This window comes from Pelophylax lessonae (assembly GCF_965119305.1).
Source record: "Pelophylax lessonae genome assembly, chromosome: 4".
NCBI lineage: Eukaryota > Metazoa > Chordata > Amphibia > Anura > Ranidae > Pelophylax > Pelophylax lessonae.
The window spans coordinates 254,226,241-254,251,988 of record NC_138771.1 but is presented as its reverse complement, the minus strand read 5'-3'; the positions used below and the strand labels follow the sequence as shown (position 1 = coordinate 254,251,988).

The 25,748-nt window shown below is 44.6% G+C and overlaps 1 protein-coding gene across 1 annotated transcript in view; it reads left to right on the top strand.

Moving 5' to 3' along the window:
- FANCA (FA complementation group A) overlaps positions 1 to 25,748 on the top strand; it is a gene marked incomplete at its 3' end in the record, with an annotated part of 185,566 nt that overhangs the window by 57,571 nt on the left and 102,247 nt on the right. Inside the window, exons 15-21 of the mRNA XM_082257122.1 lie at positions 3,467 to 3,577; positions 5,700 to 5,795; positions 5,882 to 5,941; positions 6,867 to 6,955; positions 20,441 to 20,501; positions 20,634 to 20,683; positions 22,805 to 22,881. Coding sequence (XP_082113248.1) covers positions 3,467 to 3,577; positions 5,700 to 5,795; positions 5,882 to 5,941; positions 6,867 to 6,955; positions 20,441 to 20,501; positions 20,634 to 20,683; positions 22,805 to 22,881 — 544 coding nt within the window. The remainder of the gene's footprint in view (positions 1 to 3,466; positions 3,578 to 5,699; positions 5,796 to 5,881; positions 5,942 to 6,866; positions 6,956 to 20,440; positions 20,502 to 20,633; positions 20,684 to 22,804; positions 22,882 to 25,748) is intronic.

The following is a 25,748-nucleotide window of genomic DNA, read 5'->3' as shown; positions in this document are numbered from 1 at the left end:
GCCAGGCTGGGACGGCGGCTCAGTCCACCTCTGCCTGAAGGGGTGCCCTCACCCATTTCAGGGGTGGGGGGACGTTTGCGCGGTTTCCTCCAACCTTGGCTGCTCCGAATCACGGACAGGTGGGTTTAGGAAAACATTCGGTCAGGGTACAAGATCAAATTTCTTTCCCGGCCAGGAGACAGATTCTTTCCCTCAAATCTTCATTTGACCCCAGGGCGGTTACAGGACCTGCATCAGGCGGTCCAGGATCTTTTCGCCCAGGGTGTGGTTTCCAGAAAGGAGGGCAAAGTGCGTCCGATTCTGGACTTAAAGGCGCTGAACCGCTTCATGCGCGTTCGGAAATTCCGCATGGAATCAATCCGCTCAGTGGTGGCCTCCCTGAATCCGGGGGAGTTCCTGGCCTCCATAGACCTGAAGGATGCGTATCTACACATCCCCATTTTCGAGGGTCATCAGAGGTACCTCCGAGTCGCTATCGCGGAGGAACATTACCAGCTGGTGGCGTTACCTTTCAATCTCGCTTCGGCTCCAAGGGTCTTTACCAAAGTGGTGCCTGTTCTGGGTCTGTTGCAGGCACAGGGCATTGCGGTCTTGGGATATCTGGACGATCTCCTGTTAAGATCGAGCCATTCAGAGCCTGCTGCGCGATCTGTCCACTACGGTCCAGACGCTTCGGGAGTTTGGTTGGACAATCAACGTTCAGAAGTCGACCTTGTCGCCTTCGGTTCGTCTCCCGTATCTGGGAATGGTTCTGGACTCTGCTCAAGCAAAGGTGTTCTTGCCAGAGGACAAGCTCTGGGCCCTACTGAACGAGGTCAGGTCCCTCAGGGACAACGAATCCTTGTCACTCAGGACCTGTATGCGGTCCCTGGGGTTGATGGTGTCAGCTTTCGAGGCGATACCATTTGCACAGTTTCACACGCAAGCTCTCCAAGCGGAGATCCTGGCCAGATGGGACAGACTACCTCAGTCCTTGGACCTGAGAGTGTCTCTGAGTCGCCAAACCAGAATGGATCTCTTGTGGTGGCTTCAGTCCCCGGCGGTGTCAGACGGGAAATCCTTCGATCCTGTGGACGGTGATGACCACGAATGCCAGCCTGTCGGGCTGGGGGGGTGGTCTGGGCAACCTGTCTGCCCAGGGCACTTGGTCGGAGGAGGAATCCTCCCTCCCGATAAACATTTTGGAATTAAGAGCTATCAGGCTGTGCTTGATCCATTGGTCGGATCGTCTTCAGGGCCACCCTGTACGGGTGCAGACGAACAATGCCACTGCAGTGGCGTACATCAACCACCAAGGGGGCACCAGGAGTGCCCGGGCGGCCCAGGAGGTGACCAGTATTCTTTCTTGGTCCGAGACTCATGTCCCGGCGATATTGGCAGTGCACATTCCGGGTGTGGAGAATTGGCAGGCCGATTATCTGAGCAGCCAGACCCTGGACCAGGGGGAATGGTCCCTACTCCCGGAGGTATTTCAAATGCTGTGGGATCCCCGGATGTGGATCTGTTCGCGTCTCGGCTAAACCGCAAGGTGGAAAGGTTCGTAGCAAGAACGGGCGATCCTCTGGCAGACGCCTCGGACGCGTTGGTAGTGCCTTGGCATCAGTACCGTCTGATCTATGCCTTTCCTCCGATTCAGTTGTTGTCCAGGTTCCTTTGCAGGCTGGCCTCGGACCAAGCACTGGTGATTCTGGTAGCGCCGGACTGGCCTCGCCGGTCCTGGTATGCGGACATCGTTCACCTGGCCGTGGAGCCTCCGTGGCAGCTGCCAATGCGGGAAGATCTGCTGTCTCAGGGACCGATCTTCCATCCTGCTTTACAGTCGCTGGCTTTAACGGCGTGGCTGTTGAAAGCCGGGTCCTGAGAGACAGGGGTCTCTCCTCAGAGGTCATTCCTACTTTGATCAAGGCTAGAAAAGCCTCTTCTGGTAAGGTTTATTACCGTACATGGAAGGCTTATTTTGCCTGGTGTGAGTCCAGGGGTTTCTCTCCTCATTCCTACTCGGTTGGTGAGGGTGTTAGCCTTCCTCCAGACTGGTGTGGACCAGCGCCTTGCGTTGGCCACACTTAAGGGCCAGGTCTCTGCACTGGCTATTCTTTTCCAGCGCCCTGTGGCGTCTGATTCCTTGATTCGCACCTTTATTCAGGGGGTGCGTCACTTGGCCCCTCCTAGAAGGGAACCCTTGCCTCCATGGGACTTGAACTTGGTTCTGTCCGTGTTGCAGCGTTCCCCGTTTGAAAACATCAGGGAAATTTCGTTACCTATGCTATCCAAGAAGGTTGCGTTCCTGGTGGCCATCACTTCTGCTCGCAGAGTGTCGGAGTTGGCTGCGTTGTCTTGCCGTTCCCCTTACCTGGTGATTCATAGGGATAAGGTGGTCTTGCGACCTAATCTGTCCTTTCTACCAAAGGTGGTTTCGGATTTTCACCTCAATGAGGACATTGTTTTGCCTTCGCTTTGTGCGAACCCTAAGCATCCTAAAGAGGTTGCCTTGCATTCTCTGGATGTTGTCAGGGCGATCAGGGTGTACCTGTCGTTGACTGAATCTTTTAGAAAATCGAATTCTCTTTGTTCTTCCTGAGGGTCCTCGGAAGCGTATGGCTGCGTCTGCGGCAACCATTGCCAAATGGATCAGACAGACCATTGTACAGGCCTATTCGTTGCGGGAACGGGTTCCTCCCTTTCCTGTCAAGGCGCATTCTACCAGAGCGGTGAGTGCGTCCTGGGCCTTCCGGCATCAGGCTTCGGTGGCCCAGGTGTGCAAGGCTGCGTCTTGGCCGTCGGTGCACACCTTTTCCAAATTCTACAAACTTGATGTTCTGGCGTCAGCTGATGCCTCCTTTGGCCGCAAAGTTCTCTGTGCAACAGTGCCATAGGAAACCCTGGTTTTGTGTGGGTTCCTGGCTGTTGGGGTTGTTTTTCCCCTTGGTTATTTGTTTTCCTGGGTTGTTGCTCTTGCTGAGCCCTGTTTTTGTTACCCAGAAGGTTACCTTTCTGTCTTGTAAGGTTCCTTTCTCTGATGTGGGTTCTGCGTTGAGTTGCCCACCCCTCATGTCTACACTGCTTTGGGACGTCCCCATAAGTGAAGACTGTGTGAATGGGCGGCGACTATCGGAGGACGTAAGAGAAAACTTAATTTTTGTAAAATCTTACAGTAAAATTCCTTTCTCTGAGTCCTCCGACTGTCGCCGCCCCCGCCCCTCTTCTAGGGTTCTTATACACTGTCACTGCTTGCGACCAAACTGAATTGGGATGGCTATTGCAGGGGGGGGTATTGGATTAGAAGGACAGCTCCCATGGGTGTGATTATGTAGATTTATTGTTCTTTTACAAGTCTTATGCCTAGAAACTCCTGTGGAGAGGAAGTCAATACCCCATAAGTGAAGACTGTGTGAATGGGCGGCGACTGTCGGAGGACTCAGAGAAAGAAATTTTACGGTAAGATTTTACAAAAATTCAATTTTTACAGGGCACGTTTGGTTCTGCCAGCTCCCACCAGAGCACCAGCAAGAAGTCTTTAGTCTTCCTCTTGAAGTTTCTTTCTGATTTGGTTCCATTTGAAGCACCACAATACTTAAAGGTGAGCCTTTGCATTTCTTCCAATACGGTGACTCCTGCCAGACTCCACTTCTCCTCTGACATGTCCAAAAACTGCGGGTAATCCTAGAAACAAAGGAGACAGGGAAGGTAGGAGATATTTATATAAAGTGTGTTGGTCAGAGTTGTAGCAATCAAAATACAATTTTCACGTGGAGACAAAATGATCAGATCTAACAATGCACCTCCCTGTTTTCTTTGTCTTCTAATTGCGCCTGTTTTATGAGCGGATTGCAATATTGGAGTAACCAAGTCTGCGAGGGTGGGGTTTCACCATTGAAAAATGTATAAAGGGTGCGCTGATATAGTGAATAAAGCTGCAACCAAATAATGGTTTGGAAATAATGAAATAAATAGTCTGGTGCGCTAAAAAATGTAGGTGTCACTCTAAAGTGTCAAAACACAAAAATGATAAATAAAATTAATAGTGTACTGTAGCAAATGAAACCTTATAGTTTACACACATAAATGGTAAATCATTAAATCCCTCTCTGGGGTGTGATATAAACACAGATAAATAATTGACAATAGCTCGGGTGTCTCAATTCCAACAAAAAAATAAATGTGCAATAATCCCAAAGGGATGTGCAAAGAGTCCCGTATATAATGTCTCAAATATAAAGTCCGTTAAATCCAAGTGTTGAGAAACAAACATAGATAACTCCAGGTGATAGGATGAAGATAAGATAAATAAGGTGCTTTAAACAAAACCATGTGTCTAAAGGCCCGTACACACTTGACGGAAATCGGACGAAATATCCTCCAATTTTTCTCTCTCTTGCTCAGCATTCATTACTGTTTTTAGTTGACAGTGCATAAATGTTCACGAAATTTCTTGTCCGATTTCTTTTTTTGGGACATTTGTTCCTAGACTTCCGGGTTGCCAGCAACTTCAGATCATGCGCGGTCTTTCGTATACGATTTTTCACGGACGTACTGCATACACATTAAATGAAAATTGGTCGTCTGGGGACGGACAATAAAAATTTTGGTGTTTGTCCCTCGGTTTTTTTTTCATTGAAAATGTCGGCATCGGCTGCTGAAAGTTGTGTACACACTAGCCGGGAATCGTACGATTTTACCTCGGACGGGAATTTTTGGCAGATTTTCTACTAGTGTGTACCCCACTTAACGCTTATATCTTATGTCCCACCACCTTTAGGGTTTGCTTCTTACCAGCAGTATAGGGCAGAAAAAAACAGCCACCTCAAGAATATTGACTCCTCGTGTTGTGAGAGAGATGATACGCTATTCCCACACCTTGTGGAAGAGATATAATTAGCCTCTTACCAGATGGATAAAGATCCAAGGTGTGTATCTGTCCCCTTTAGGGGACGCTCTCCTCCCGCCACAATGTGATGGGGGGAGAGAGTCCCCTAAAGGGGACAGATACACACCTCGGATCTTTATCCATCTGGTAAGAGGCTAATTATATCTCTTCCACAAGGTGTGGGAATAGCGTATCATCTCTCTCACAACACGAAGAGTCAATATTCTTGAGGTGGCTGTTTTTTCTGCCCTATACTGCTGGTAAGAAGCAAACCCTAAAGGTGGTGGGACATAAGATATAAGTGTTAGACACGTGGTTTTGTTTTAAGCACCTTATTTATCTTATCTTCATCCTATCACCTGGAGTTATCTACGTTTGTTTCTCAACACTTGGATTTAACGGACTTTATATTTGAGACACTATATACGGGACTCTTTGCACATCCCTTTGGGATTATTGCACATTTATTTTTTTTTGGAATTGAGACACCTGAGCTATTGTCAATTATTTATCTGTGTTTATATCACACCCCAGATAGGGATTTCACGATTTACCATTTATTTGTGTAAACTATAAGGTTTCACTTGCTACAGTACACTATTAATTTTATTTGTCATTTTTGGGGTTTCACCATTGGTTCAGATTAATAAAATTTTATTGTAAACCTTTACAGCTGGCACAGCACCCATGTCTGGCGTTTACAGCTGGAAAGTCTTGAGCAGTTCTGCTTGTACCGTGGTCCTTCACTTCTGCTACCAAGATCTCAGAATCTAGAATTTGCTGCCTTTACTGATACTTTTTCCAGTCTCTGTGGATGTTTTTCATTTACTTCCAGGTCCATATCCTGCATTCGCCATTTGTACCCACAAAATTCCGCTCTTTGTTGATGGAATATGTTACACTGGCTAAGACTCGGCTTGCGGACATGAAGGTACAATACCTGAGGTGTCCCAACGACTCAAAATCTCTGTTTACTACGCGGCTTTTATTTTTACTGTGTGTATTATTCTCTTCCAGGTGTCTATTGAAGACATGGGATTGTATGAGGACCTGTCAGTTGGATCAGATAAAGATCAGGTGTGAAAACATTCCTCTTATAGGGTTTGTATGCACTGTTGTAACTGACTTGCATTTAAGACCCTTGGCATTCACTTTAATGCAACAAATCTTTGTGTACCTGAGACCATTCACCATACACCAGGAGTTACTTTAAAAAGCAGTTTTCAGTAGAGGCTTTTTTCTCTTGTTGTTGTTTTTTTTTTATTTTTTTCAGACCCAGTTGTCACAGTAGCCTTTCTGGGGCCCTTGTTGTCTGACCGTTTTTTTTTTTTTTCTTCACAAAAATGTTTCCTAATAGTATCCACGTAATTAAATATAGTTTTAAACAAAAAAAAACTGGGAAGACTTACATTTTTTGTAGCTTGCACACCTAGAGACAGCACAGTCCCCCAACCAGTACGTGCAAGCTCCCAGCTGTCAAACAGGGGATGTCGATTACTATTCCCTTGGCAATTGGACATGTGCCTGGGTATGTAACACCACAGATTCCTGATGTCTGCTAGTTAAAGTCAATGTCACCTGGCCAATTCAGGGCAGAGTTGCATTGCCTCCTAGTAACCCACCCACCCCCAAGAAGCTATGCTAACTGATCCATGCTCCCTCATTGTCTCCCTGCTGCAGAGTCTACCCTATATGTTTATCAGGTGGATAAATTCATTTTCCTCCTTTATTAGCTGCTCTGAGCACTATCAATTGGGAGAGGTTACATGCTCCCCAATACCTGGATCCCAGGGCTCCAGCATAGAAAGCTGGTGGCAGAGTTTCACGGATTAATGAGTAGACTTTGCTAAAAAGGTGAGCTATCAGAAGGCACTTTCATTTTGCCCTAAATGAGCAAGTGACAGCATCTCTTTAAAACTTGAAAAAGGTTATGTTTATCTGTCCCATTGTATGGTTTGTTGTCATTTAGCTACAGCTTATTGCTTCTTTTCCTCCTGTACAGACACAGTCTCAGGCACAGCAGGACGTAGAGAAAGCTGTAAAGATATTTCAGAATACTGGCAAGATTCCAGCTAGTGTAATGGAAGCCAGGTAAGTGATTATTGTTGTTTTGTGTATTTTTTGATCCTTATCTTTCTCTAATATGTACATTAAAAGTTCATTCTTCAGTCCTGAGGAAGAAGAAGCACCTTGAAACGCGTAGACTGATCTGGACTTTGTATATTTTGTCTTTCTATGTTTATGTGTTGTATATATTTGTGTATTTCAAATGCAAAAGATCCTTTGTTCTTATATGTTGGGGATAGTTTAAAAAAAAAAAATTGTATATAATAAAAGTGTAGACATTGTAACAAAAATTGTTTTGGCAATTGGTAATATGGAGTATCCCCGGGTTGATGTGTTTATAGTTCCATTTACGTGAAATGATGTTTGGATATTGTGGGAGATTAGCTCGGTGGTAGGCGTGGATGACCCCTTGGGGGGGTGCGTTTACACAGGGAGATAGCCGAGAAGTGGTTGCAAACAACAGTTTGGTTTATTCTTGCAATTCTCTTCACACAAGTGCAAGCTTCAAAAACATCAAAATAAAAATAAAACACAAAATAAATCCTTGCCACTGTGGGCGGCTACCTTCTCACATACAGGAACCTACCTACGGAGTCTGTCTCCAACCTACTGTTGGGCAAACTTTGCTGATCCTACAGCAGACACTCAATAGTCCATGTTTTTTCTTCACACAACAAATGTCCATTGAACATGTCCCTTTTCCTCTTCACATTGACCATATCCCTTTGCTTGTCTCTTCACATAACAAACAGTTAATTTATTTCTTCCACATAGAAATAGTTCATTTTCTCACCTTGAGAAGTCTTCACACTTTATTAATTTCCCCTTCACACAGGAAATGTCCATTGGTTTCTTTTCACATAGAAACGATCCTTGAGTAGTCTCCACACTTGTTACCCTCCTCAGTGCACATTGCTTTTAGGAGGTCTTCCCCTCCTATGCTCACACAGCTTCAGGGGGCACCCATCTGATTGTCCTCCGCTACCCACACGGCGTCAGGAGGCAGCAATCCTTCTCCCAGGCTCTCACAGCGTCGGGAGGCACACATCTGACTGTCCTCCTCTCCCCAGCCCACACGGCATCAGGAGGCAGCAATCAATAGGACTTCCTTTGGACAAATTATAGAGGCCTTAACTTCCTCATTCCAAACAGCTGAAGGCCTTTCAACTTCCTTAAGCCGTCCTGGCTACCTCTGCAGCCGACACCCTATAGTAATTGGTGAATTTTCTAAACCATGTGGAAACCTATCTCCTGTCTGTGACTACATCCACAGATTTACCTGACTTCCTGTCACATACCCCCCCTCTTGTTTCAACCCTAGGGTTGGGACACAGTTTTCCAGGCACGCACGTGTCAGGCACTTCTATTGACTCTCACTGATAAGCCTCCTAGTATCTTTAAGCTTCAGGATGAAACTGTTTCTGTCATCTTCATTGACAGATTTCTCATAAATGTCAGACAACTTGTCCTTCATCTCATATACACATTCTTCAACTGCATTTTTAGCATCATTTCAATCCTTCTCAAGTTTGTCCTGCATAACCGTCTGTCCTATCCACCAAGGAGGACCGTGATCCATAGGCAACTCAATTGTGCTAGTCTTAAAGTCTTCAACATTTTTGAGCCGCCTCTCTCTGCAATCAATAAATGATTTCCACAAAACTTTGAGAACCTCTGCTTCACTTGGCTTTGATCCAAGTAGGGACTCTTGACGTCCCTCTGTGACTTGAGTTGCCTCTCCATACAGCTGTACACAATCATTGACTCTTTGTTGTAAAAGGGAATGATCTTCTTTCTTGAGCTCAGCTTGCTCTAAGATGCTGTGCAGAGGGCCTTCCATTTGCGACAACAGGCTGTCACACATTTCTTCAAAGTGACCCCTGTTCCTTTTTCCAGAGACATCATCAACTTTCCTTCCACCAACATATGGGTCAAAGGCAACAACGCAGTCTATTACAGGTTTCTTCAATGCACTTTCTGCTGAACTATTTGACCGCTCAAGGTCACCTGGTTCCTTTTCTTTATCTGAACTCCACATGGAATGTATCTCAAGATCACGATCAAACTTCTGCCACCTGTCTTTCACCGGTTCCATTTTGGAAATATTCCCTGAAAGGCACTTGAAATTCATTTGCTTCACATTTCCACCAACAGCCTTAGTTTTCTCCACTAGGTGGTGTTTGCTTTTTTCTCCAAGATTTATATCACTTGTCTTAGTTTTCTCCACTAGGTGGTGTTTGCTTTTTTCTCCAAGATTTATATCACTTGCGTTTTTCACTAGACTTTCAGCCTGAACTGAGAAATCATCACATTTCTTACACAGCTCCTTTACTTGCTGAAGTTCCAACGATACATTTTCCAGTGCTTGACATTTTTGAAGGAACTGTTTAATCCAAAGGGGTGCTTCAAACAACATGTCATCACATTTCTGATGCTCACTCAGGACAGACCCCAAAACACTGATCCTTTTAAAAACTGCATCAGGCACACTATCCCCTCTTTGGGACAGATCCTCTGTTGCCTGTAATTCCTCTTCAAATTCTTCCAACTGAATCTTCATCTCTTCTACTTGCTGTTCTAAGGCTCGTTTAGACTTTTCTAGCTCCTGAACGCTTTTCCCAACATCATCCTTGGAGCTGACCAAATCTTCCATTTCTGTACACAGCTGTTTGTTAACTCTTTCTAGTTCAATCTTACACTCTAGAGCTTCCTCCAAGGAGCGAGCCAAGAACAGGGCTTTGCTCTCTTTATCACGCGCCTCCGCTTCTGCACGGTCGCGTTCTTCTGCATATTTTGCAGACACAGTCTTCTCCTCACCAAGCATCTGATCAAACTTCTTTTTCACATTTTCAACATTTTCTAATGAACCAACGCTTTCTTCCATGCGTTTTTTCATATCCGCTATCTGAGCTTGCAATGTTGCGACTTGCTCTGATAGGTTTTTCTTTGCTTCCTCCTCCTCTTTTAATTGTTCCAGGAAGCCATTTTTCTCATCTTCCATTTGTTTTTTGTTTTGTGCTCAAACTCAGCCTTTGACACCTCTCTTCCTGTAAGAGTTCCTGCGTGTCTTGCAGCTGCGATTCCAAGATAGAAAAATCTTTGGCAATTTCTCTAGATTTGCTGTCTGCTTGAGAAAGCTGATTTGCAACATTGTCCAACTCTACCTGCAGTCGGTTTGCCTTCTCTGACAGCTTAGCACACAATCGGTCACCTTCTGACACCTTGACTTGCGATTCCTGCAGTTGTGCCTCTATTTTTTTTCTCTTGTGTTCAGAATCTCCTTTTCCCTGCATAAGAGCCTTCACCTCATTGGCTAGTTCCTGGGAATGAGAATGTAATTCTGCCACACAGGCTTCTTTCTCCTTTAGCTGCTGCTGGACACGTTGGGCTTCATCTTTCCAACTTTCACAGTCCGTACGCAATTCATCTACCACATTGCTCAAAATGGTGAGCTCATACACAGTACTCAGTAATTTAGCCTCTCTCTCATTTTTCTCCTTGTAACTGAGAGACAATGTCGTTTTCAGAGCGACATTCTGTTCCTGCGTCCCCTGAGGTCTATTTTTGTAGCTTCCAAAGACTGAAGACTTTTTTCCAGCTGATTACGCAACTCCAACATATCACGCATACTTTGCTTCTGCAAAGTCTTAATTTCAATTTCCTTTTCCATGAGGATGGTATCTTTCTCCATTATAGTTTCTCCACGTTTTTGTAACTCGGAAAAAAGAAGAGCAGTGGATTCTTCCCACTGTAACACCTGAGCCTGCAAGTTTCTATGCTCCATCCTAAGCAACTCCAGGGCGTGTTCCTTTTTTTCCATTTTCCGTTGCAAGGCATCCAACTCAGCCCTGCACACATACTCGGTTTCCTCCAAACCGATGACCTCCATTTGCTGCTGGCGTCTCTGTTTCCAGCCTGCCATGCTCTCTTGGTGAGCCTTTTGTTGAGCTGCAAAGCTCCGCTGAAAATCCGCATTTGCCTGAGTGTTGCTAAGGACAACAACCTTTCTCTTTAGCAGATTCTGTTCGGGCATGGATGGGGCTCGTTCAGGGGGTAACATCCCCTCCATCCATAGAATCCGGTCTCTCATTTCAGCTATCTTTGCATCTTTCAGGCATTTGATTGCCCCATCTTCAATTACTCCACAATAATTTTTTCACAGTCCAGCAAAAAATTTTGAGACCACTGTCTCTTTAAAACTAGTAGTTTGGGGCGTGGTTGACAATGGCGTCGTGAGACGCCGAGCAGCAGGAGCTTCGTGCGGTGGGTGAGAGAGCCGTCCAGCGAGTTAGTCAGCTCTCCCCCTCCCTCCCCTGACAGGTGCCGATCGGGCACCGCGACGTACGGAGGTGGTTGTGGGCTGTGAGGTCTACTGTGTGGCGGCTGCAGCGGGTGGACAGAGGGTACGCTGTGGATGTACAGCGGGAGGAAGACCCCAGCAATGGATAATCCGCAGGAACAAAGGATGGAGGTGCCTGAGGAGCCCCAAAATCTGCGACAACAGTTGCAAATACCATCGACAGAGGAGTGGGGTGAGTTTGTAAGGCAGATCCCGACGAAACAGGACATTCAGGATATGGCCGCGGCAATTGTGAGTGACATTAAAACGGAAATTTGTGGCTTAAAACAAAAAGTTGATCAAATAGAAATCAGGATGGGGAATGCAGAGACAGTACAATGTGATTATGAGAGCAGAATTTCTGAATTGGAAAACTCACGGGCTCTGTTTCAAAAACAAGTCACCCTGTTACAATTGCAGCAGGATGACGGTGAGAACCGCAGTCGAAGGAAAAATATTCGGTTGCGGAGGCCTACCAGAGTCCATTAAGGGCACAGAACTTAGAGCTACAGTAGTGGCCATTTTGAATGGTTTGTTGGAGAGACCCCAATTGGAAAAACTGGAAATCGATAGAGTGCACAGGGTTAAAGCACCCAGAAGGTCGGAGGTAGAATTAATCCCAGATGTCTTAATTAGGATGCACTTGTTCTCACTTAAAGAGGACATAATGAGACAAGCTTGGGCAAAAGGGCTGATCGAATATGAAGGAGCTCAGCTAAAACTACTGCCAGACCTGTCACGGGGTACCTTAAAGATGAGAGCTGCAATCAAACCCCTTTTAGAGGTGATAAGAAAGGGGGGGGCAACTTACTTTTGGGGTCATCCTTTCCATTTGAAGGTGGTGAAGGACAGAGACATTTTCATATTGAAATGGCCAGATCAGCTGCCCGGGCTCACATTTTTGGGGAGTACCCCGATCCATGTTAGTGACTGGTTGGCGGTGCTGGGAAGTCATAATTCGGCGAACTATTATAGGAATCCAGCCATACAATGCAGGAGAAACCAGGAGAAGACAGGAGCAGAAGGAAATATGCGCTCAGGACAGGAGGCATAAAAGACAGATAAGAGACAGATTCAAAATTCTCTTCCCTTCCCTGGGATATAGAGCTGGGCATTTAGATCCCCGGCCCATTCCACCCCCTCCTACCCTTTGATGGTTTTTTTTTTCTGTATGGAGGCTTTTTTCCTCCTTTTTTTTTCCCGGGGGGGGGGGGGGCTAGGATGATTATGGTCCTCAATACCCTTTATTCGACCGGAATTTATTGTTTTTCTTTTTTTTTTTTTTTTCTTCCTTGCCCAGGGACCGTGGACAATTCTGGGTCAACCTTTTAAGGGTTGGGGGAGTGTTCAGGGTGTAGACGCATGTCTATGTTTTTTTTTATTTTTATATATATTTTTATTTTTTTTGAGTGTGGGTTTTTTTTTATTTCTTTTTCTCTAGTATTTGCACATATAAGAAATGTTTGTGGTTTGAGTTTCTGTTTTCTTTTTTTTTTTTTTTTTTTTGTGTTTTTTTTGTTAGCACACTATTATAGCCTCAAGGAGGCTTCTATGTTAATTTTCGAGCTCGGTCCTAGTGGGGGCCGTAGCACGATCTTATAGGTCACGAGGGTTGGGGGGGAATTGAGGTGGAGGCACTGAAGGGGCGTTTTTTTTTTTTTGGGGGGGGGGGTTTTGTAGGGGGACACATAAAGAGCAAATAAGTAGTTGTGTCACGATGAGTAATATTGTATTTTTCTCACTAGGGGGGTGGTTTTTTGAGTATAGGGGATAGTGATTAGACGCGGTCAAAAGGCAATTACTAGTGAATATGAGGGAGTTTCCCGGGACCCATTTTTAATTTCAATGTTGGAATGAAGCAGTGTGGCTATTGGGGCCTGGGGTAATGGGCAGTGGCTGGAACTTGAGGAAGACGGGTAGGGGGAATCATGGGACCCATACTAAGGGGGATGGGGGGAGAGGGAAGGGACAGGGAGAGGGGAATTAATGACCCATTAGGAGTATAAGGTGTGTGGGAGGCCTTAGATATAGCATAAATTTTGTTTTCTTTTTTCTTCTGGCTGCATCCAACCGGATAATCTCCTTGCCAGGGGTGATCCTGGGACTAGGGATACCGTCCCCCAGGGGGAGTGGGGTGTCTCGACTTTACTGGACCACACCACTCCCAGTAGAGGGGGGGGGGGGTTGTTAAACTAGACTATGATTAAATAATACAAGTAAAAGTTCTTTTGTATGTCTCTTCCTGTTTTTTTTTTTTCCTGGTGTTCTTCTCTCTCTTTGGATGGGGAGGCTCAGGAAGGGGTTACCGAAGTGGAGGGAGGGGGAGTAGGACGTAGATATTACGAGAATAGAGGCAACCACCTACCAGAACACGGCTCCTTATGTGGGTACTCTAAACTTCAATAGTTTTAATTTCTTTTTGGACCTTAGGGGGACTGAGACCACGTCTTCTCCCCACGTGAGGGGGGGAGGGGCGGTGGTGTTCTCTCATCCTATTTTTGCTTTTTTCTATTGAAGAGGGGTGCCCAGATACAGTGGCTTTCTCGCGGCGTCTTGGGAACCACGATCCCCCTAATAGTTAGCGCCTGTGTGCGCTGGTTTAGATAAACCATTAGAAGGGGATAGGGGGGTGGGCATTATATTGTACATACATACCTAAGTGAGTGGGTTTTTTTTTTTGTATTTTCTCTTTTTCTTGTTTTGCTGTGCGGGTGTGTGGGGACCGCCAACGATGGCAGTGGGAGGGGAGAGAACCCATAAGATGACATCAGGGTGCAAGATTACGACCTATAATGTTAGGGGTCTATCCACTCCTCAGAAACGTAGGCGCTTTATGGGGGATCTAAAACGAGATGCTACGCATATAGCCTTTGTCCAGGAGACATACTTTCGTAAAGACGCCGTACCAAAATTCTGTAATAAGGATTTTCCATGGGCGTATCACGCTACATCTCCTATTGCTAAGTCAAAGGGAGTGAGTATTTTAATATCAGGTTCTTTGACTTGGAAGTTTAAATAAGAATTGGCTGATCCAATGGGCAGGTTTGTGATGGTGAAGGGGTGTATAGGATGTGTGGAGGTAACCCTCTTGAATGCATACTTCCCCAATTACGATCATGTAATATTCTTGCAGAAATTGCTTCCAGTTATACTGTAATTCCGGGAGGGGCATTTAGTAATGGGGGGAGACTTCAACTATGCCCCAGAACCATTGATAGATACTTCTAAGAAAAGCTCAGCCATGTCATTTGTAAAATTACGAAGGATGCAGCGAGAAATTTCCCTCCTGGGTTTGGTCGATCCGTGGAGATTGATGCACCCAGGAGAGAGAAATTATACTTTCTATTCTCCAATCCACGATGCATATAGCCGGATAATTCTGGATATAGCCGGATCGATAGAATTCTGGTTACTCAATCAGACTTGCCGTTGGTGACAGACTCAGATATAGGGGATTTTTCAATTTCAGATCATTTCCCAGCGTATGTGAGTATAGAGTGGGAAGCGAAGGTATGTAGCCCAAGGTCATGGCGGATAAACGAAGCGATATTACAATCCCCAGAAGCTGAGGAGGCGATAAACGAGGCGCTAAATAATTACTTTACAGAAAATACAGTGGACTCGATCTCACCCTCAGCTGTCTGGGAGGCGCACAAGTGTGTCATAAGGGGGGTATTGATCCAGTTGGGTTGACAGTGTAAAAGGGAGCGGGAGGCGAAAATCAGAGAATATCTATTTAAGATAGAGCAATTGAGTAGACAACACAAGAGAACACTTGCAGAAGTTCAGTTGATTCCACTCACGCAAGCAAGGGAGGAATTGAACAAATTGCTCTTTCAAAAGACATTGCGAAATATGTTGTGGATAAAAAGGCATTTTTACGAGTACGCAAATAAACCTGGTGCGATGTTGGCTCGTGCATTGAGGGGCCCAAAAAGACAAACGCAAATCTTACGTATCCGAAATACTAAAGGAGGGGAGGTACACACAGTACATCGGCTGAGATATCAGAAGAGTTCTGCTCCTTTTATCGGGCATTGTATAATCTTCCAGAAATAGGAGGAAAGAAAACTCCAGATAAGGGGAATCAGGTAGAGAAGTATATACGGGATTCAGGCATGAGTACACTAACGGAGGATCAAGCACTTGCATTGGAGGGTGAGATATCGGGGGAGGAAGTATCCGCCGCACTCTCACAGACCAAAGCACATAAAGCTCCCGGTCCGGATGGATTTACTCTAATTTACTATCAGAAATTTTGGGAACGTTTAAAGAGCCCTCTTTTGCTCCATTTTAATGAAGTCGGAAGAGGAACAATGTTCCCATTGGATTCTCTGAGGGCGCATATCACCTTAATTCTTAAAGAGGACAAAGACCCTCTGTGCTGTGGGAGCTATCGCCCGATATCTTTGATAAATGTAGATACTAAATTGTACTCGAGAATACTAGCAAATCGGCTCCTACCACATATGGCGGACCTGGTTCACTTTGACCAAGTGGGTTTTGTCCCTACCCGGGAGGCCCGGGATAATAAAATCCGAGCCATAGACTTAATACATTTGGCACGTACATCACGGAAGAAGTTGGTTCTCTTAGCGGCAGATTCGGAGAAAGCTTTTGACAGGGTGGCGTGGGATTTTATCCGGGCCACCCTGTCACACATAGGCCTGGGTCCACAAATGCTGCAATTTATTTTGGCACTTTATACGGTTCCTACAGCAGCGGTAAGGGTAAATGAATGGAGATCAAATTATTTTTCAATTTCCAATGGCACCCGGCAGGGGTGTCCATTGTCCCCCCTTATATTTATTTTGTCTTTAGAACCCCTGCTGTGTATGATACGGAATTCCCCGGATATAACAGGAATTCAAAGTGGAGATGAACAACACAAGGTGGCCGCTTTTGCGGATGACCTTTTATTTTTTGCGACTAATCCAACCCTTTCCCTACCAAATATATTGGAAGCCCTTCAAACTTCCAGCGGGTTTTCTAACTATAAAATAAATTTAACTAAATCAGCGGCACTTAATGTATCCTTATCTAACCAAGAAGAAAGATTACTCCAAACGTTTCCGTTTCAATGGGCCTCAGATACGCTAAAATACCTAGGAACTCAGCTTACGGCAGACCCTTTGGAACTTTATAGAAAGAACTATCTTCCGTTGTTAGGAAAGATTAAAGCAGATCTGAGAGCATGGCAACTTTTAGCACTGACCTGGTTCGGGCGGTGTAGTGTAATCAAGATGAATGTGCTACCCCGAATCTTGTACATAATGCAGGCAATTCCGATCGCGGTTCCAAAAGAATTTTTTCAATCAATTAAAGGCTTATTTTGCTCATATATTTGGGCAAATAAGCCCCCGAGAATTAAGATGCAGACGTTGTCCTTGCCTAAAGCAAGAGGCGGTATGGGATTGCCAGATATCTTGAGATATTATAGGGCGGTCCATATGGTAAGGGTAACAGACTGGCATTGTAATACATTTACCAAACGCTGGGTTGATTTAGAGAATGGGGAAACAGGACAGTTAACTCCCCCAGCCCATGGTCGGTGTTTGAACCTAAAGATGACATTTTTAAACATCCTACAGTAGGAGCAACTATAAAGGAAACAAGGAGAATTCAGTCTCATTGGAAGGTAGCCCCTGGCCCGTCCCCAATGATACCGATCTTGGGAAATCCAGATTTCCCCCCGGGCTGTATAAATGCGAGAATTCGTAGGTGGGCGCAGGAGGGTAGAAGGCGTCTCTTCGATATATGGCAAAATGGCCCCATGCCCTCCCTAGAAGAGCTTAGGGCGGGCCCGGGAGAGGCGCTGGATTACTTTAGCGTTTACCAGTTGTATAACTTTATCAGATCGGTTCAGCAGAAAGGGTATGTAGCACGAGAGTTGACTGATTTTGAAAACATGTGCAGATCGGGTAAGTCGACGGGTCATTTGATCTCAGTGTTCTACACACAATTGTCAGAGGATGAAGGGGACCAGCAATTACCGTTCATACAAAAATGGGAGCAGGAATTAGATAGTCAAAAGAGCAAATAAATAAGATGTTGAGATTGGTTCATCAATCCTCACTGGATAGCAAAATTCAAGAAACAGGATACAAAATTCTAACCAGATGGTATAGAGTCCCATCAATATTACACAAAATAGACGAGACGGTGTCAGAAAAATGTTGGCGTTGTGGATTGGAGGATGGAAATATGCTGCATATATTCTGGGAGTGTAAAAGAATACGTTCATTCTGGACAAAAATAGCATTAGCTATAAAACTCATGACCAATGTAGATATATCAGACGATCCTGCAATGTGCCTGCTACATTTAACAAGAAGTTCAATAAAGAGCTATAGGAAATCCCTGACTCTGCGCTTTCTCAATGCGGCAAAAGCTTGCATACCTATCTTCTGGAAACAGACTTTGACTCCAACTTTTAAGCTGTGGTGCTCGAAGGTTAACAAGATTTTTAAAATGGAAGAACTATCTGCCGTATTGGGAAATACAGAGGATCAGGTTAAGATGAGATGGAAACCCTGGGTGCAATACTTGGAAGCCAATTCTTCTTAATAGGAGTATGAGAGGGGGTTACCCTTGGATTTGCCTAAGTGGGCCGAGGGACGGTCCCCACACACCATTAGGCCTATTGTAATATTGATTGTTTATATATGGTGGAATGTTGGGAATTTCTTTTTTTTTTTTTGTTTTTTCTTTTTCTTGGGCTGGGGGGGGGGGAGGGTGGGGAAGAAGGTGGGAGTGGGGGCGTGGGATTCATATGTTAAGGTATGTGTGGAAATGTATGTATAAAATACCAATAAAGATATAAATAAAAAAAAAAACTAGTAGTTTTTCTCTATCTTGCAGGATCTCCTTTCCTGCACACACAGTTTGTGCAATCTCATGCACCAGACACAACAAAGTCCATCAAAACTTTTTGAGACCACTGTCTCTTTAAACAAGTAGTTTTACCTCTCTTTCAGGATCTTCTCTCCTGCACACACAGATTGTGCAATCTCATGCACCAGACAAAGTTCATAGAGCATATGCACTTCTTTGCAGGGATCTCTGCTTCTGCCCAATGCATACCTCCACCATATGTGGGAGATTAGCTTGGTGGTAGGCGTGGATGACCCTTTGGGGGGGGGTGCGTTTACACAGGGAGATAGCTGAGAAGTGGTTGCAAACAACAGTTTGGTTTATTCTTGCAATTCTCTTCACACAAGTGCAAGCTTCAAAAACATCAAAATAAAAATAAAACACAAAAAAAATCCTTGCCACTGTGGGCGGCTACCTTCTCACACACAGGAACCTACCTACGGAGTCTGTCTCCAACCTACTGTTGGGCAAACTTTGCTGATCCTACAGCAGACACTCAATAGTCCATGTTTTTTCTTCACACAACAAATGTCCATTGAACATGTCCCTTTTCCTCTTCACATTGACCATGTCCTTTTGCTTGTCTCTTCACATAGCAAACAGTTCATTTATTTCTTCCACATAGAAATAGTTCATTGTCTCACCTTGAGAAGTCTTCACACTTTATCAATTTCCCCTTCACACAGGATATCTCCATTGGTTTCTTTTCACATAGAAACGATCCTTGAGTAGTCTTTACACTTGTTACCCTCCTCAGTGCACATCGCTTCAGGAGGTCTTCCCCTCCTATGCTCACACAGCTTCAGGGGGCACCCATCTGATTGTCCTCCGTTACCCACACGGCGTCAGGAGGCAGCATTCCTTCTCCCAGGCTCTCACAGCGTCGGGAGGCACACATCTGACTGTCCTCCTCTCCCCAGCCCACACGGCGTCAGGAGGCAGCAATCAATAGGACTTCCTTTGGACAAATTATAGAGGCCTTAACTTCCTCATTTCGAACAGCTGAAGGCCTTTCAACTTCCTTAACCACTTGCCGACTGCCTAACGCCGATCTACGTCGGCAGTCAGCCCCTCACAGGCAAAGTGACGTAGGGCTACGTCACTAGCTTGTGAGGGTCTAGGGAGCGAGCGCGCGCAGCCGGAGGCGCGCTCCCGCGTGGTCACGGACCCCCCCGCGCGTGTGACTAGCGGACCCGATGTCCGCCGGTCACTCGGCGAGGGAGAGGGAGAATGTCAGGCAGCTTGTGTAAACAAGCCACCTGTCATTCTCCTCGCTGTAAAGACACTGATCACACGGATCTAGTATGTAGATCCGTTGATCAGTGTCCTTACAGCTCAAGCCACAGCCAATCACAGTAGAAAGCACGCCCCTAGGGATACACACAGCCCCTCCCTCCCAAATAAAGTTAACCCCTTCACTACCAGTGTATTTTTACAGTAACAGTGCATATGTATAGCACTGATTACTGTAGAAATGTCACTGGTAACCCCAAAAGTGTCACAAATGTCAGTCAAGGGTCCGATCTGTCCGCCCCAATGTCGCAGTACCGCAAAAAAAATCTCAGATCACCGCCATTACGCGTTAAAAAAAAAAACAACAAAAATGACAAAAATCTTTCCCTTTGTTAGTAAACGCAATAACTTTTGCGCAAACCAATCAAAATACGCTTTTTGCGATTTTTTTTACCAAACATAGGTAGCATAAAACAAATTGGCCGAAAATGTTAAAACATTTTGATTTTTACATTTTTTTGGGGGGGAATTTCATATAAAAAAATGTGAAAAATATTGCTATTTTTGCAAAATTGACGCTCTTTTTTTGTTTTATAGCGCGTGATCAAAAAATCGCACAGGTGATCAAATACCACCAAAAGAAAGCTCTGTTTGTGGGAAAAAAAGGACGCCAAATTTGTTTAGGTACAGCGTCGCACGACCGCGCAATTGTCCGTTAAAGTCACGCAGTGCCGAATCGCAAAATACCCCCTGGTCAGGAAGGGGGTAAAATCTTCCGGGGCTTAAGTGGCTAAGCCGTCCTGGCTACCTCTGCAGCCGACACCCTATAGTAATTGGTGAATTTTCTAAACCAGGTGGAAATGTATCTCTTGTCTGTGACTACATCCACAGATTTACCTGACTTCCTGTCACAATATATGTGAATCTGGATTATGCCCCCTACGGATTTATTACAGTTATGTCTATTTTTTTTATATTGCTTCCACATATAAAATGTTTGTTATATAGTTACGATTTACCACTTTTATCAGCTCTGAAATTAAATTCTGTGTATTGATTTGCAGCATCTTCCGGAGGCCATACTTTACATCGCGCTTCCTGCCTGCACTGCTCACCCCCAGAGTGGTCAGTATACACGTCTCATGTGCTCCAGTCATATGTATAGATGACATGACAACTCAAATGATGTCATTGTTTAAATGTTCATGAATGGAGATGAAAGTTTACTGATAATCTCTTCTTTTTATTTTAATATAGCTGCCCAAGAATCCAGATTCACTCATGTTACTGATTGACTCATTAAAACGGTAAGAGAATTGGATATTCATAAGTTTGGACCTTTCTAGTTACCTCCTGATTGTATACCATTCTTTCTGATGCAATCATTTTTTTTTTAAATATAAAAAGGAAACAGATGTAAAATTTTCACGCAGGGGATATGAACAATAGACAAAGTAGGATTTCACGCAGAAACACAGAAGAAAATGTGCCATAGAGTGTAGGAGACCCATGGAAGCACAGAGAGTAGACACAAACTCACTACAGATAGTGAATGTGGTGTAAGTCAGTCCCATGAGCCTAGCACTGCAAGGCAAGATTTCCCTCCACTTAGACACCATCCTAAAAACAAACTTATCATTAGATGTTACCTCCTGAACCAACCTCTTCCTGTCTACAATATGTATATAAATGTTCCTCCACATGATGCCCTGTGCTGGGGATACATTACCAAATGCCATTGCTTTGTCAGCTGCTAGCAAGTGGCCGAATGTGTTGCCCACTAACAATCAGTAACCAATCACAATGGTTCCTAAAGGGGTTATAAAAGCAGAAGGTGCTTTCTATGCATTAAGATGAAAAAAACCTTCTATGTGCAGTAGCCCCCCTAATACTTACCTGAGCCCATCTTTATCCAGCTATGTTGCAGGAGTTTCTCAGCTGCTGAATTTGCATCGTAGACATCGCATGTGATCTGCACAGCAATGCGGTGCGAATCACATGCGATGTCTGTGTTTGCAATTGCGTGAATCCAGGCTTAGTCTGGCTAATAGTCACAGGAATTCCCCACCCTGCCTCCCTTGTCTATGTGCTGGAAAACATATCCACATTAAGTCTTGATTCTCCAGGTTGTGCCCACCAGGATGCCCACAAACAGTTCCACATTACACCACTCGTTTCTAAATGCCCCACCCCGGAACCAGCTCGGATCTAGGTTACCAGGTGGCACATCTTTGGGGAAATTGTAAAAAAAGTTAATAATATACAGTTGGTAGTAGCAGGGGCAAAATTGGCAAATGCTGGATTATGCAGCTTTGCAGGACCACCCGAGGCAAGATAAGAAATATGCCCAGGAAGAGTTCGGTATCCCTGAATCCCCGAATGGTGAAGGTGCGTCTGCACGGTCTGTCCACACCACTTATTTGGGGACTTCCTGGCCGCATAATCCTGGTAGATACTCCCGGCCAGTCATAGAGTTTCAGGACCGGCTCTACTTATGCTTTGACCAGGAGAAGCAGACAAAATCCATAATCAGGTGGGTAGAAGGTGGGTAATCAGGTGGGTAGAATAGTCCCCTCCAAAAGCCCCTGGCCCAGTTGGGTCTGTCATAGGTGGCTTCTGGGGTGCTTATATGTAGAAAGAGAAGAGGTTGGGACTTTAAATGAGGCTACAAATACTATTGTACCTCCATCTCTAAATTGAGGTGTATAGGCATGAAGTATATATATACAAAAAAGGGGATATAAAATCAAATCAAAATATATGTTTTATTTGTATGTAGCAATTAGTAGAAATGTTGTAAGATGATAAAATCAATATATGGAATGATGACATACATGGATAGTACAATATATTCAGAACAGGCTGGAGGTAAGAAATACATTCACAATAGTAATGGTATAAATTCATGATGGAAAAATAATTGTAAAGACAGACATGGAGATTATGGTAAAAAAAAATTATGGAAATTGCATCCTAATATGCTCTATGCGTTTCGTGGGAACAACTTCTTCAGGAACAGGTTCAATCCATTATCTACAAAGAAGCATATATAAATAACAATGTGTCTAAAAATGAAAACGCCCATTTGTAGCAATGCCTATCACAATTAATTCCTTACTTACGAATAAGTTAAAGCTGTTGCCACACAGAGCCTGTGATGGAGGGTCACCTGGGATCGTCTAACCCGGGAACTGCGAAAGCAAAAGGGGGCGCTTATGAACATCGGTAATCCCACTGTTCCCAATATAGGGGAGAGTGAAAGGTAGTGTAGATACAGTACATGTATATTATGGTCCATACAATAAAGTGAACCTGTTATCTTGTCCAGTATGGTATTACTGTAAGATAAACATTAAAATACTAAGTCATGTGATATGCTCACTAAAATACACCATAATGCCATCTCAAATTTCTTTTAATCGCTGTAGAGCCGATAAGATCCCTGAAAACATGCTGAGCTCGTATCTAGATGCCTGTGAACTTGAGAAGCATCGGAAGCTGGAAGGTGAGGATCCCGGGTGTTCGAGTGTCGTCAGGATGATGGTTAACCGGTCAGATTAGTCGCATTTTGATTAATTACTTCAAATCAAACTTGAGATTTGCGTAATAATTGAACATGACGCATTGTGATATGAAATTCAACAAACATATCTATATATTGTACCTAAAGCTGAAATCTAGGCAAAGCAAACTATAATAACGCAAAGCTTTCAGACTGATGTTTTGTATGTGGTTGGAATAAAAAATAAAAGTTACATTGTAGAGGTAAAATATAAAACATTTAGGCTGCATTCACATTCACACTTGAGCGTAGCGTTTTCTCGCGTTTTTTACCGCGATTTTCAGGCGTTTTTGTTCAGGCATTTTTGAAAGCAGGCATTGACATCTATCAAAAACGCTGGTAATCAGCCCAAAAAGAAGCTCATGTACTTTTTTCAGCTACAGGCGTTTTGCTTCAGGCGTTAAAACGCTCAGATGTGAACAAAGGCCATTTAAATGAATGGGGTTTTACTTGTTGGGCGTTTTGGAACGTTTTTTTTTTAGCGTTTTTGGAGCTGAAAAACGGTCAAAAACGCCCAGGTGTGAATGGAGCCTAAAACATAATAAAATGATGAGTTCAGCATTAAGTAGGGATTGGGTGATTCAGCCTTCTGTGCTCCATCCGTAATTGAAATGTAAAACTCACACAGACTTTATAGGTGCAAAAACTGTACTTGTTTACACCCAATACAAACATTTTATTCCTGCTTCCAATGGGGTCCATAATACATTAAAAGAGAAGTGTGGGAATCAAACTAAATAAACTTACATACTCCCCTAGATGGCTGCAACATGGATCTGATGCTGCAGCTGTCCCCTGCCGACTCTACACCGAGAACCAATCAATCAAAGACTGACTGTTCTCGGCACCGCTCTGAGCACAGAGCGCTGACTGTCAGTCACTGCTCTGTGCTTTTCCCCTCTAGCTCTCTCTGAAGTTTTATGGAGGGGATGGGAGCAGCTGGCTCAGGCTCTCAGCAGCGAGCGAAGAGGCTGAGCCAGCTGCCAGTCAGGTACTTTGGCAGATTCCAACGTTATTGTCAAGATCCCTGCAGAGCCTGGACCGGCTCTGTGATGTCAGCCAGTGGTGGACTTCAGCCCCATTTAAGTTAAAGTTAACCACTCCCCGCGAATCGACGTACCTGTACCTGTACGTCGGCTCGGAGAAGTGGTTTGTAGCGGGATGATCAGCAGCTAGAGGCGTCATCCCGGTACCGTTTTTTAGAGCCGGCGGTCGGCTTTCAGAAGATAACAGCCGATGCGGCTCAGGAGCTGCTCGTTATCCCAGCGAGCAGGAGGGGACCTCCCCCCACTCCCGCCGCCTTCCTCGCTCAGCCCGTGTCTCCCACCCCACTCCACCCCACCAGGAGACCTGAGCAACCAGCCCGCATGTCCGCTGGCTGTTTGGAGTCCCAAACAAAGCCAGATTCAGCTTTAACAATCTACAAAAAAATTGGGCTAACTTTATTGTTTCCTTTCTTTTTGAAAGGTGCCAAATGTGGCATCAGAGGGGGGGAGGAAGCAAATGAGCGGAAGTTCTACTTTTGGGTGGAACTCCGCTTTAAGTATACAGGTCTTCAATAATCGTGAAAAAACATGTGCTGTATCCAGGATCCCCTGCAGTCCTTGTAGCATACAGTGGAAACTGCTCCTTCGAGATTGCTCAGAGCACAAGAGACAATCATAGCGCAATATTGCTTAAATATATGCATTTTTATTAAATCTATACAGTGCCTTGCGAAAATATTCGGCCCCCTTGAACTTTTCGACCTTTTGCCACATTTCAGGCTTCAAATATAAAGATATAAAACTGTCAACAACAAGTGGGACACAATCATGAAGTGGAACGAAATTTATTGGATATTTCAAACTTTGTTAACAAATAAAAAACTGAAAAATTGGGTGTGCAAAATTATTCAGCCCCTTTACTTTCAGTGCAGCAAACTCTCTCCAGGAGTTCAGTGAGAATCTCTGAATGATCCAATGTTGACCTAAATGACTAATGATGATAAATAGAATCCACCTGTGTGTAATCAAGTCTCCGTATAAATGCACCTGCACTGTGATAGTCTCAGAGGTCAGTTTAAAGCGCAGAGAGCATCATGAAGAACAAGGAACACACCAGGCAGGTCCGAGATACTGTTGTGGAGAAGTTTAAAGCCGGATTTGGATACAAAAAGATTTCCCAAGCTTTAAACATCCCAAGGAGCACTGTGCAAGCGATAATATTGAAATGGAAGGAGTATCAGACCACTGCAAATCTACAAAGACCTGGCCGTCCCTCTAAACTTTCAGCTCATACAAGGAGAAGACTGATCAGAGATGCAGCCAAGAGGCCCATGATCACTCTGGATGAACTGCAGAGATCTACAGCTGAGGTGGGAGACTCTGTCCATAGGACAACAATCAGTCGTATACTGCACAAATCTGTCCTTTATGGAAGAGTGGCAAGAAGAAAGCCATTTCTTAAAGATATCCATAAAAAGTGTCGTTTAAAGTTTGCCACAAGCCACCTGGGAGACACATCAAACATGTGGAAGAAGGTGCTCTGGTCAACTGAAGCCAAAATCGAACTTTTTGGCAACAATGCAAAACGTTATGTTTGGCGTAAAAGCAACACAGCTCATCACCCTGAACACACCATCCCCACTGTCAAACATGGTGGTGGCAGCATCATGGTTTGGGCCTGCTTTTCTTCAGCAGGGACAGGGAAGATGGGTAAAATTGATGGGAAGATGGATGGAGCCAAATACAGGACCATTCTGGAAGAAAACCTGATGGAGTCTGCAAAAGACCTGAGACCGGGACGGAGATTTGTCTTCCAACAAGACA